Raw genomic sequence first — 14,310 nt, 5'->3', positions numbered from 1 at the left:
TCCAGATGTCGAGTCAGCAAAAAACTCAGTCAAGGCAACTCTGCGCCTTTTCAAGGAATTAGGCCTGTTATTTAATTGAGATGTTAATTAGAAATTATTAATAAATGTTTATATGTTTTGATTAACAAAAAAGTTTATAGAGAAATTAATCTTAGAGAAATTAATGTGCACGTTTAAAAATGTGCCCACGAAGAAAGGGCCCTCCATTCACTCGACCTTAAAAGGTGCATAGAATTCTATCTGGACAGAACAAAATCATTCCGACAGTCCACTCTATTATTTATTTATAGCTTTCAGTGCCGCTAGAAAAGGTCACCATGTAATGAAACCGACTATATCCCGATAGATTAAAGACGCAATCATCTCCTGCCATCTGAAAGCAGTTCAACCATTGCAAACAAGTGTGAGAGCGCACTCTACTAGAGCTATGTCTGCGTCCTGTGCGCTGTTTGCTGGTGTGTCAATTAAAGACATCTGTGGGGCTGCGACATGGAGGGCAACTCACAACTTCACACAGCATTACTTCTTGGTCACGGAGTCACTTCGGGATGTAGCCGTTGGGCAAGCGGTCCTTTGAAACCTGTCTCAATGAAGGTGAGCTCAATAATTCCTTCCCTCCATCCGCTTGTTTTCTGTTATCTCACATTTTCTTTAAAATAATGCTGTAGATCGTAGAAAGAAGTGTATGTACGTATTGTCATGCCAGTTCTCATTCCAGAGTGCTATGTTGCTATCTGTAGGTCAAAAATGTTATTCACTGCTTACTATTCGGATTCAAGCATGTGAATCTATGAAAGTTCCAATACTGGAGTAAGAAACCAATTACTTACCTGTAACTGTAGTTCTCCAGTATTAGAAACTTTAATAGATTCGCATGTGATCCATGCTCCCCTCCTGAGGAGCTCACCTTCATTTTCCTCAGTCTTAGATGTATTATTGCACTTGTGCTTGGAAAATCTGTGGGAAATCAGCTCCTCACAGGAGAGTTCTAGAGCATAGGTTTTCAAACTGGGGGGCGGGCCCCCCTTGGGGGGCCTCAAGTGATCCTGGGGGGGGCGCCAGACTCTGGCCAAAAGCAACCTTACACAGATAGCAGGCCTTTGTTTTAAGCAGAAGCATGTTATTACATTTTTTAAAGGTAGCAGTACTGAACTGCAATGTGTAAATAGGTCTAGACATATTTAAACATTGCCATCTTTATAAAATAATTATGAAAAATCCTGAAGGGGGCCCAATGATTTTTATTTTTGCAACGGGGTGGGGGGGCAGCATTAGAACGTTTGGAGACCACTGTTCTAGAGGGTGGTGTGAGCTGACTGGTTGTCTTTTAAGTTTGGTCCTTTTTTTTTTAATAGAACAACTGAGATGTTACTAAATAAAGAGGCCTAGTGCCTCTACAGCTTTATATGCAATTGAGCATGGCTTTTTGTATTATACCGGGGACACCCATCGCAATGACGGGGAATGATTCACGCATGTGAATCTTTGAAAATTTCCAATACTGAAGAACTACAGTTACAGGTAAGTAACTTGATTCTTTAAATGTATTCACACATGCTACCTCAAAGTCAAAAAGGTTCTTCCTGAACCCTCCACCCAACCCCTTCCAAAGCCACACTTTACCAATAAGAATGAGGCAACTGTCATTTTTATGAAATATTCCTGAAGCTAACATCTGTAAAGCAGCTCCACAAAGCTTTACTGAGCCCTACTGTATGGAAATTCTAGCTCTTCAACAGGCTGAAGTTGACCACATAGTATTAGCTGCTGGGCCTTTCCCCCCTCTCCCCCCCACCCCCCCCAGTGCTGAGCCCTTTTTTGTCTATTTGGGGTAGTTCGCGCTTAGGCCTTCATAACTTTTTGTCCACATAAGCTATCCACGTCAAATTTGCGTCCTTTTTTTCCAACATCCTAGGGATTCTAATGGTACCCAGAGTTTGTGGTTTCCCTGGAGGAGACCAAGAAATTAGCCAAAATACAGTGAAAATTCGTTTTTTCCCAAAAAATGGGGAAAAAAGGGCTGCCGAAGAAGGCTTGTGGTTTTTTCCCTGAAAATGCCATCAACAAAGGGTTTCTGGTGCTGAAATCACCATCTTCCCACCTTTCAGGAACGGGCAGACTTGAATCAGAAAACCACATTTTTCAACACAAATTTGGCATTTTACTGGGACATACCCCATTTTGACTATTTTTGGTGCTTTCAGCCTCCTTCCAGTTAGTGAGAGGAATGGGTGTGAAACCAATGCTGGATCCCGGAAAGCTAAACATTTCTGAAAACTAGACAAAATTCTGAATTCAGCAAGGGGTAATTTGTGTAGATCCTACAAGGATTTCCTTCAGAAAATAACAGCTGAAATAAAAACATATTGAAATTGAGCTGAAAACAACAGCCATTTTTCTTTGTTTTACTCTGTAACTTTTTCCTGCGATGTCAGATTTTTTAAAGCAATATACCGTTATGTCTGCTGGACTCTTCTGGTTGCGGGGATATAAAGGGCTTGTAGGTTCATCAAGAACCCTAGGTACCCAGAGCTAATAAATGAGCTGCACCCTGCAGTTGGTTTTCATTCTATACTGGGTATACAGCAATTCATTTGCTGAAATATGAAGAGTGAAAAATAGGTATCAAGAAAACCTTTGCATTTCCAAATTGGGCTAAAGATAAGGTTTTGAGGAGCATTGGTTATTTGCACATCTCTGAATTCCGGGAAGCCCATACTAGCATGTGAATTGCAGGGCATTTCTCAAATAGACGTCTTTTTTTACACACCCTCTTATATTTGGAAGGAAAAAATTTAGAGAAAGATAAGGGGCAATAACACTTGTTTTGCTATTCTATGTTCCCCCAAGTCTCCTGATAAAAATGACACCTCACTTGTGTGGGTAGGCCTCGCGCCTGCGACAGGAAATGCCCCAAAACACAACGTGGACACATCCCATTTTTTTGACAGAAAACAGAGCTGTTTTTTGCAAAGTGCCTACCTGTAGGTTTTGGCCTCTAGCTCAGCCGGCACATAGGGAAACCTACCAAACCTGTGCATTTCTGAAAACTAGAGACCTAGGGGAATCCAAGATGGGGTGACTTGTGGGGCTCTGACCAGGTTCTGTTACCCAGAATCCTTTGCAAATCTCCAAACGTAGCAAAAAAAACACGTTTTCCTCACATTTCAGTCACAGAAAGTTCTGGAATCTGAGAGGAGCCACAAATTTCCTTCCACCCAGCGTTCCCCCAAGTCTCCCGATAAAAATGATACCTCACTTGTGTGGGTAGGCCTAGCGCCCGCGACAGGAAATGCCCCAAAACACAACGTGGACACATCACATTTTTTCATAGAAAATAGTGCCTACCTGTGGATTTTGGCCTCTAGCTCAGCCGGCACCTGGGGAAACCTAGCAAACCAGCGCATTTTTGAAAACTAGAAACCCAGGGGAATCCAAGATGGGGTGACTTGTGGGGGCTCTGACCAGGTTCTGTAACCCATAATCCTTTGCAAACATAAAAATTTGGCCAAAAAAACACTTTTTCCTTTCATTTCGGTGACTGAAAGTTCTGGAATCTGAGAGGAGCCACAAATTTCTATCCACCCAGCATTCCCCCAAGTCTCCCGATAAAAATGGTACCTCACTTGTATGGGTAGGCCTGGTGCCCGTGGCAGGAATAGATCACACAACGGTCAATGTTGGTCCTTGCATGAGGCAGCTGTTGACCCTGGGGTGATCCATTCCTGACCCAGGCACTAGGTGTAGGCACTCAAGTGGGGTAGTGTTTTTATCAGGACAGGTGAGGAATCACTGGGTGGTAGGAATTTTGTGGTTCCCAGCATATTCCTGTAGTTTGTGTGACAGAAATGCGAGAAAAATAGAGTTTTTATTCAACATTTCAGCTTTGCAGGGTATTCTGGGTAAGAAAACTTTGGGGAATCCACACAAGTCACACCTCTGTGGACTCCCCCGAATGTCTAGTTTCCAGAAATGTTTGGGTTTAGTGTGTTTCTCTATATGGCCGCCGAACCCAGGACCAAAAACACAAGTGCCTGCCTTACGAAACCAGTTTGTTTTGCGATAGATAATTTTGATGTCTCCACAATAAGATTTGGGCGGTGGAATTTGGGGCTGAACTAAATTGGGGAGCTCCTGAGAGAGAGAGATATATATATATATATATATATATATATATATATATATATATATATATATATATATATATATATATCTCTCTCTCTCTCTCTCTCTCTCTCTCTCTCTCTCTCTCTCTCTCTCTCTCTCTCTCTCTCTCTCTCTCTCTCTCTCTCTCTCTCTCTCTCTCTCTCTCTCTCTCTCTCTCTCTCTCTCTCTCTCTCTCTCTCTCTCTCTCTCTCTCTCTCTCTCTCTCTCTCTCTCTCCTTGCGAAGGGACAGCAGGACTGTCTTCATCACCTCCCTCATAATGTACTGGAGGAGGAGTTATCGAATGGGACTCCTCCGACTGAAAAATCACTCCCACAGTCTGCACCATTGTCCTATCCCTCAGATGCTCTCTCAGTCTCTGATCCTATGTCAGAGCTGTCCTCTATAACCCGAGTGCCGACAGCAGTCATCCATCAAGATGCCATCTCTGCTATTGGCTAAACTGTTGCTCTAAAACACTAGCCTACGTAGACAGTCACTAAATCGATGGTGTGTGTGAGATACGTGCAACAGTAGAGGCCACCTTACCTGCGCTTCTTCCCTCAATCAGCACGTTCTTTCAAGACACTCAAAAAACACCTTGTCACATACCATTCGTCAGTCTTTAGCACCTCCTGCGCCCAGTCCAACAATCATTATTGGTGCTCCCACTCCCTCCTCCTCGGATTCCCTCATTACCACCCACCAAAAGTACCCTTCATCTCTCCATAGCCGCCCTGCACATGCATTTCATTTGTATTATAGCGCAGGTAATGGCTGATTTTACTAATGTACTCAGCTATTGACATAAAATACAGATTTGCTCTTTGCAGTAGGCATATAAACGTTCTGCGCTTCTTTATGGCACTAAAACTGCCACTAGACAAAAGTCTGATCCTTTCGTAGCAGAAACATATTTACAATACTTACTTGACTTTTTTATTGCTGCCTAAAAGCTACAGGTGAAATGCGTCAGTTGAAGTATGTGTATTGCTTTGAAGACGCAAGCTGCAACTGCAAGACAACTGGTGGCAAATCTATTTATATATATATATATATATATATATATATCACTTTTATATGTGAGTCTGGTTTTCCTGGGGGCCGATCACAGCCCCCAGGGAAACCACACACATATTGACCTACCTTTTCCGAGGGGGCCGACCCCCCCAAGTGAAATCCCCCAAGTGAAATCCCTGGCGTCTAGTGGTGTTTCCTGGCCCCCGATCGCAGCTGTGCTGCGATCGGGGGCCAGGAAACACTTTCAGGAAGGCCTCGTAAGAAAGGGGAGACTCACCACTTTCTTACGAGGCCTTCCCGAACGTGGGGAAGGCAGTTTTCCCCATCGGAGCAGGAAGTGGCCGCAAGGCTGCTTCCTGCTCCGGTGGGGAAATCAACGAGCGCGCTGACGTCACAAAGGGGGGGGGGGGTGGGGGTGAGACACGGAAGCTTCCGTGTCTCCCTGGGATACAAAAACAAAATCCTCGGGTGCGACGCACCCGAGGATTTATTAACCCCCTCCCTGGTGTCGGCCACTGGTCGTGACCCGCACCAGGGAGGTAGTGCGGGCGTCAGCCAATTTTGCGTTCTTGCATTACTCTTATCTCCCTGTTAAACCTCATGTTTCTTACTTCACACTGTTGCCATTACTGCAGCATGATAGTATATGAAATTTGTGCAGCTGTTTTTCTTTGTTCCCTGTAAGGCGTGGCAATGCCTTTTTGCAAGGTAGCAAGCACTATAGAAAACTTGCAAATATATTACGTAGGTACTTTTTCAGGATATGACAACTCACTTTTGATTTCCATGTCCTTTTAAAGGCTTTTGGAGGGTGTATACTTTTATATCCTTATGGAGCTCCTAAGTGATTCTCAGTGTCCTTAAAATGGGCAGTTGAGTGCTTAACCTTATCCTTTGTAATACTTGAATACGTATATAAAAACACGTTCCTGATTTTCACAAATCACCCGTAATAAAAAAGAAATTGAAAAGGCCGTTCCACAAGCAGAAGTGAAGCAGTAAGTTATGGTTCTGATGGATACAACTACCTGTGGATTCCTCACCTCATGAATACTCCCATGGCGCCAGCATTCGACGGAAATCTTCTTACTAGTCTCTGCACGTCGACGAGGACGTCACTGTCTCGCACGCGACGCCGTCTGACGTCATACAGGCAATAAGAGGTCCTCGACGACGTGCGGACGTCAGTTCCCTTTTTTCCGTGCATTCGAAACGGTTATCTTCGAGGGAGCAACTGTTACTCTTGCGGTTACAGTGTATATCTTGCTGCGTACTCTTTCTCTGTGGAAATAATGTCGCAGAGAAAGTCTGGATTTAAGCCTTGTCGTGAGTGTGGAGGCAAGATGTCGGTGACGGATCCTCATTCCGATTGCCTTTGGTGTTTGAGCTCCGACCACGACGTCTCGACTTGTGATTCGTGTCAGCACATGAATCCGAAGGCCATTAAAGAACGCGAGGCGAAGCTGTTTATGGCCAAGTCAAAGGAGAAGCATCACAAGAAAAAGTCTTCTCCAAGACATCGGCGTCATCGAGACTCCCGGCGCCGTAGAGAATCTCGGCGTCATTCAAGGGAGGCTCGTTCCAGGTCTCCGGATCGGCGCCGGAGGACATGGGAGGTCAGCCCCACGGTGACGCCGCATCCTTCGACGCCGTTGCTCTCTCCGACGTCTCCAACTTCGCCTGGACAGGCGTCGGTGATTGAGGTATTGGAGCCTCAGGTGTTTTCTCCGGCGCAGACGCCGAGGCCGGCGTCGGGGTCGCCTCCGAGTCAGGCACCCCAGTATCCGGCTTTTCCCACCCCTGGAGCCGATAGTTCCGCATTCTTGAATGCGATGTATGCCATCTTCCAACAGATGGCTCCAGGGGGTTCTCCGGCTGGGCCTTTGGCCTTTTCTTTGGGTGATCCTGCGCCTCTTCGGCCGGCACCCTTTATGCCCTTTCTCCCGTTTGGGAACGTGGGCTCGGCGCCAGTGTCGGCGCCGGTGGCCGCTCCGATGGCTTCGGAGGGATTGGCCCCAGGGATTTCCATCCCGTCGACTTCGAGATTTCGGCCTGTGACTCCGGTGGGTCCATCCGTTTCATCTGCTCTTCAGTCGGCGCCGAAGTTACCTGTGGCGCCGGATGCGGCGTCGGTGGCTTCGGAAGATCGGCGCCGATCTCCGACTTCGGCGGAGGTGTTGTCGACTCCGCGGATTGAGCAACGACTGCATTCAAGGAGGCGTGCTCTCCGGTTACTAGAGGAGCAGGAGTACCAACGAGCCCTAGAGGAAGGAGAGCTAGAGGACTCGGGTGATGGGCTGCGTGGACTGGAGTCGGCCAGTGGGCTGGACACTTCCCCTGAGTGGGACCTTTCGTCCCCGGGGGAATATACCGAGGAAGCTGCTTCCTTTCATACAGTGGTACGGAAGGCAGCTAGTTTTTTGGACCTGCCTTTGCCGGTGGTGGAGGCGAAACAAAACCTTTTGACAGAGGTGTTGCATCCGGCCTCAGCCGCGGCGGAGCCTCTATTACCTTTTAATGACGCTCTGCTGGATCCGGTTTTAGAGGTGTGGAAGAAGCCGGCATCTTCCCCAGCAGTTCACAGAGCCGTGGCCAGGAGGTATCGGACGGCTCCAACTGATCCTGGTTTCCTATCTAGGCACCCTACGCCGGAGAGCTTGGTTGTGCAGGCCTCCTGTTCGTCCAAATCAGCGCCTGGTTCTTTCCCGACGGTGCCTGGGGACAGAGACTCAAAAAAGCTAGAGGCGCAGTCGAAGAAGATTTTTTCGTCCTGCAGTCTGGCGTTAAAAGCCACTAATGCGACCTGTATCCTGGGGAGGTATATTCATGCTCTGATGGATGACATCTCCTCTTCGTTTACAGAGCTTCCCCAGGGTCTTTTGGATCTTGTCTCTGATGCCCAGGCTGCTGCGACCCAAATTATCCAGACGGGACTGGATACCACCGACTCGGTAGCCAGAGCAATGGGCACAACTGTGGTGGAAAGGAGACAGGCCTGGCTACGTAACTCGGGCTTTTCGGCAGATGTACAGTCCACATTGTTGGATCTCCCGTTTGATGGGGACAAACTGTTTGGGGCTAAGGCTGATTCGGCCTTGGAACGTTTTAAGGAGAGCAGGGCCACGGCTAAGTCGTTGGGACTCCAAGCTCCTTCTTCCACGGCCTCTTCCAGATTCTTCAGGAGGTTTCGTGGATTTGGGCGTGGCTCTTCCTCCTCTTCCTTTCGGGGAAGATATCAGCAACCTGCCTCTTCCCATCCCTATAGACCTTTTAGGGGGAGGGGTAGGGTCCGCACCAGGGGAGCCTCTCAGCAGCACTCTGCCTCTTCCTCATCCTCTGGCGGGGTGCAGCAGGGGAAGCAGCCTTAGGCTTCCACCATTTCCCACTCACTCCTCTCCTGTAGGGGGAAGATTACAGCATTTTCTCACCAAATGGGAGACTGTTACGTCGGACACTTGGGTTCTCAGTGTTGTGGGAAAAGGCTACACCCTTCCCTTTCGGGAGTTTCCGCCCCTCATCCCGCCCCGCCCTTCGTATTGTTCACAAGAACACCTCCTGTTGCTAGAACAGGAGGTAGAAGTCCTCCTTTTAAAGGGCGCGGTGGAGTTGGTCCCGGAGCAGGAAAGGGGTCAAGGAGTTTACTCAAGGTATTTCCTGATTCCCAAGAAGGATGGTCGTTTGAGACCAATTCTGGACCTGAGGATCTTGAATTGGTTCCTCAAGCAGGAAAAGTTCAAGATGCTGACCCTAGCACAGGTGCTTTTGGCGTTGAACATGGAAGACTGGATGGTGTCTGTCGACTTGCAGGATGCTTACTTTCATATCCCGATACTCAAGTCACACAGGAAGTATCTCCGGTTTGTGGTGGGATCGCAACACTACCAGTTTGCGGTCCTTCCGTTTGGTCTTACTTCAGCACCTCGAGTCTTCACGAAGGTGATGTCGGTGGTTGCGGCAGAGCTCAGAAGGAAGGGGATAGCAGTATTCCCTTACTTGGACGATTGGTTGATCAAAGCCAAGTCCCCGGAGCTTGTGTTGCGTCATCTGCAGTCAACAACCCAGTTGTTGTTCGACCTGGGCTTTTCGGTGAACGAGCCCAAATCTCACCTGGAGCCCTCTCAGCGCCTCCTGTTCATAGGGGCAGTACTGGATACGACATTGGGTCGGGCCTTTCCTCCGCCTCAGCGGATTCAAGATATTCAGGATTTGGTTCCAATGTTTCGAAATGGAGCGGTAGTTCCAGTCCTCAAGGTCCTTCGTCTGCTCGGTCTTTTTGCCTCCTGCATTCTGTTGGTCACGCATGCTCGCTGGCACATGAGGGCTCTTCAGTGGTGCCTCCGAAGGCAGTGGTCTCAACACAGAGGGGATCTAGAGGGTACTGTCAAGATCTCCAGAGATGCTGCTGTGGATTTGAAGTGGTGGATTGCAAGCAACAATCTTTCACAAGGAAAACCGTTCCAGCAGTCGCCACCAGTGGCCACAGTCATAACGGATGCTTCCACTCTAGGGTGGGGAGCTCATCTGGGGGATCTGGAGATCAAAGGTCTTTGGTCTCCAGAGGAACAGATTTTTCACATCAATCTGTTAGAGTTACGGGCTGTACGTCTGGCTCTCAAGGCCTTCCTCCCTTCCCTTCGTGGTCAGTCGGTACAGGTCCTAACGGACAATACTACCACGATGTGGTACATAAACAAGCAGGGAGGAGTGGGGTCGTACCTTCTCTGCAGAGAAGCTCTTCGACTATGGTCCTGGGCAAAGGACCATCGGATTTGCTTGATAGCAAACCATCTGGCCGGAGTCTTGAACGTGCGTGCGGACAGTCTCAGTCGCCACTTCTCGGCAGACCACGAGTGGCGTCTCCATCCGGATCAAGTCCGTTTAATCTTCCAGAAGTGGGGGTTTCCTCGGGTAGATCTGTTTGCCACTCGAGAGAACGCGCATTGTCCGTTGTTCTGCAGCCTTCAGTATCCGATGCAGGAAGCGTTGGGGGACGCGTTTCAAATGACCTGGTGCGGCCAGTTGCTTTACGCGTTTCCTCCCATACCCTTGATTCCTCGAGTATTGAGGAAGATTCGCCAAGACCGGGCTCTAGTAATCGTAATAGCTCCGGATTGGCCAAGGAGGGTGTGGTACTCCGACCTTCTCCAACTCTCAACGTGCCCGCCGCTCCGTCTCCCTTTCAGGGCAGACCTCCTCTCGCAGTCGCAGGGGCAGGTTCTACACCCCAACCTCCAGAGTCTGCACCTACATGCCTGGAGATTGAACGGGGCAACCTGAGTTCCTTCTCTCTCCCGCCTGAGGTAGTGGATGTTATATTAGCGGCCAGGCGACACTCCACTAAATCTATCTACGCTAATAGGTGGTCTAAATTTGTTGCGTGGTGTGGAGAGAGGCAGATTGATCCTTTACAAGCTCATCTATCGGACGTTTTGTCTTTTGCTCTATCTCTGGCGCAGAAAGGTTGTGCAGTGGCTACCATTAAAGGTTATTTATCGGCCTTGTCAGCCTTCATATGTCTTCCAGACCAACCATCTTTATTTAAATCCCCTATTGTTATCAGATTCTTGAAAGGTCTTCTAAATCAATATCCTCCAAAGCCATTCGTTATGCCGCAATGGGATTTGTCCTTAGTCCTGACTTTCCTTATGGGGTCCCCTTTTGAACCTATGCATTCTTGCCCCTTGAGGTATTTGTTTTTAAAAACAGTCTTCCTGATAGCTATAACATCAGCAAGGAGAGTGAGTGAGTTGCAGGCCTTATCAGTAAAACCCCCTTATACAACTTTTTATGGGGATAAGGTGGTGTTGAGGACCAAGGCTGCTTTCCTCCCGAAGGTTGTTTCACCCTTCCATTTGGCTCAGGCAATTACTTTGTCCACGTTCTATCCTCCGCCTCATCCTTCCAAAGAGGAAGAAAGACTGCACCGTCTGGATCCAAAGAGAGCGTTGAGCTTCTTTATCGATAGAACAAAGGATTTCAGGCTGGAGGATCAGCTGTTTATTGGATACGTGGGCAAGAGGAGAGGAAAGGCAGTCCACAAGAGAACACTATCCAGGTGGGTTGTTCTTTGCATTAAAATATGTTACTCTTTGGCAAAGAAGGATCCTCCTGAGGGCATTAGAGCTCATTCCACCAGAGCTAAGTCGGCCACTTCGGCCTTAGCCAGAGGTGTTCCTGTGGTCGACATCTGCAAGGCCGCAACTTGGTCGTCCCTTCACACTTTTGCAAAACATTACTGTTTAGATTCTGAGGTTAGAAGGGACGGCCATTTTGCACGGTCAGTGCTGCAGGATTTCTTGGTTTGACCATTTAGGCACCCACCGCCGGGCGTGGTACTGCTTTGGGACTCTATTCATGAGGTGAGGAATCCACAGGTAGTTGTATCCATCAGAAGAACGAGTTACTTACCTTCGGTAACGACTTTTCTGGTGGATACATTAGCTACCTGTGGATTCCTCACGGTCCCACCCGCCTCCCCGTTGCCTTTATGGTCTTGCCAAGTAATCCTTGAGTGCGCTCCTCTTGATCTTTGAGGGTGCAATAGATGTATATATATAATATATTTATATATATATATAGGTATAGGTGTATATATCTTTATGTATATACTTGGTGTGTGTATATATTTTAAAAGAAAGAGTTTTATATATATATATATATGTACATAAAAAAGATTTACAGTTATTCATACAATGTGGTGTATTTTTACAATATAATGGATGTTGCTTTGTTCTTTCATTGCATTGCCTGGTTGTTCTCTTGCACGTAAAAAAATGATTGGTACTGACGTCCGCACGTCGTCGAGGACCTCTTATTGCCTGTATGACGTCAGACGGCGTCGCGTGCGAGACAGTGACGTCCTCGTCGACGTGCAGAGACTAGTAAGAAGATTTCCGTCGAATGCTGGCGCCATGGGAGTATTCATGAGGTGAGGAATCCACAGGTAGCTAATGTATCCACCAGAAAAGTCGTTACCGAAGGTAAGTAACTCGTTCATCTGGCAGCAACTGCAAACTTGAGAACCCTCAGAAAGAACACAGAACTGAAATGCTCTCCTGCACTCCATTCCAACACTCCACATTCCTACTAAATTTCCAAGGCAGACCCCAACAAAAATGGCGTTGCAGTTCTACGGTAATAAGTTATTGCTGTTGATCTGTGACGCCACAATACCTGCTATCAGAGTCATTGGGCATTGTGAAAGGTAGGCCACTGAGCACAATTAAACCTGCTGTTCATCAGTGAAAGAAATAACTAGCTTTCTGTAAGAGTGTGTATTTATTATACTGGTGAAGCTCACTGCATGCGATACAGAATCTCTACTTCATCATACTGCACATTCTGGACTTTTAACTACTTTAATTATGTTTTCCCTCCAAAACTATGCTGCGCATTGGCACTTTTATTTTTACAGTGCAGATTTCCATAATATCTCAGGGGAAGGAGTAAGAAAGCAAGGGTTTAAGAACTTTTTTCAGGGTTACCGAATGGCGTGACCATGATTTATAAAGCATACAATTTCTTCTATCGGTACGTTTTGTTCTTCAGCATGGACCACAGAAACCATCGGTGACTTGCAGCATACTTAAAGTGTAGGGTGAGGTTCTTTATCCCATACAAAAAGTGGTTTAACTATATTGCATTGCTCCGAGGCTTAAAAATGTGGCAGGGTTTTGATAGCAGCATGTTAACAATTTGCCATTGAAAAAATGCAAATAAAAGTACACTGCACACCCAACCTGTGCATTCTTGCTAAACTTACCTGTTAATCGAAACTAAGATCAATAACGATAAACAATGAAAACGAAACTGATATTAGTACATTTAAAGTAAAAACTCGGATTTGCCTGATGTAAATGAATTTGGAATACATGTTTTAACACGAGAGCTGTTTTAAATGTGTGAACAATGTGTTGTGATTCTTTTGAGCAGGAGCTGGAAAAGAAGTTTCAACAGACAGCTGCTTACCGCAACATGAAGGACATTCTCACCAAGAAAAATGACCAAATAAAGGAGTTGCGGAGAAACCTTTTAAAGTAAGTTCTGGTGTTTTTAGGAGTACTCCCAATTTCATTCTTGTCATGGTTTTATTAAAAATGCTTTCTTAACTTATGCGTTTTGTTATATTTTGAATATACTCTTCGCTGGCGAAAGTTTTAGTGAAAAACTAAAAGATTGCTTGTAATTTGCTATACAGTCTCATCAGGTTCAGTGTCGCGGAACTAGATATCCGAAAAATATCCAGTGACTCCCAGTATTCTCATTATATTAGCCAACTGCATAAAACAGCAATGTTTCCTCACTAGTTCAATTTTTTCGATTGTGTAATGGCTTACATGTTTTTTTTTTATTGATTGTTGTTGACAGCAAGGCCTTTTTGTTTAAATTGGCATTTAATGCATGCGTTCTTCAGAGATTTGACTCGAGCATATATTTGGTTTGTTAGGCTTGTCAGAAGGCTGAAACGGCGGACTTCTACGCATCCTGCATTGGGACATGAATACCAGGCCAATCCAGACCCCAGAATTCATTCTAAGATCAGAATGAAAGCGTGTTCCTTTACTTCCCTGGCATTCTTTTGTTCTGTGTTCGTAATTCAGAACAGTTAGCCACCCACTACATTAAATATTCTCATGTTTTGAACACTTTCCCACCCCTCTAGACACCAGTCTACTCCCATTGTGCCAGTGATTGATTATTTTTACATTGCACAAAACTCGTAAGGGTGGCTGAATATATGAACTGAAAGACTGCAGGAAAAATATTTCAAGTCCTTTTTCATCCAGTCACATTTCATGAAAAAGTCAAATATGATTGCCAGAAATCACAAGTTTCATGCTGACGAGTTTAACGGACAAGAAATCTGTAAACGTTAACACTTCGAACATTACCTGATACCCTTTTATATATATCTCAAATTACTTAACAGATTTACACTAATTGTGTAATATCTTCAGCTGTTTTGCTGTGCCAGAGAACGAAATTGTACACGGGAAATAAAATGGGAAATGTACCATTTCTTAACTCCTCCTCCCCAATTTATATTTATTTCCGTGACATAGAGCTGCACAAAACATGGCATGCTGAAAGGTAGTCGGGGGTGCTAGGCGAGTGGCAGAATATTTAGTGCGAATTCATCAAACCG

At 46.2% G+C, this 14,310-nt stretch overlaps 1 protein-coding gene across 1 annotated transcript in view; it reads left to right on the top strand.

Annotated features, from left to right (window-relative positions):
* Positions 1–14,310, top strand: part of LZTFL1 (leucine zipper transcription factor like 1) — a 282,737-nt gene that overhangs the window by 210,847 nt on the left and 57,580 nt on the right. The window contains exon 9 of the mRNA XM_069216332.1: positions 13,098–13,201. Within this exon, the coding sequence (XP_069072433.1) occupies positions 13,098–13,201 (104 nt within the window). The remainder of the gene's footprint in view (positions 1–13,097; positions 13,202–14,310) is intronic.

This window comes from Pleurodeles waltl, chromosome 2_1 (assembly GCF_031143425.1).
Source record: "Pleurodeles waltl isolate 20211129_DDA chromosome 2_1, aPleWal1.hap1.20221129, whole genome shotgun sequence".
Taxonomy (NCBI): domain Eukaryota; kingdom Metazoa; phylum Chordata; class Amphibia; order Caudata; family Salamandridae; genus Pleurodeles; species Pleurodeles waltl.
The sequence above is the reverse complement of the archived record's forward strand: the minus strand, read 5'-3'. Positions and strand labels throughout refer to the sequence as shown.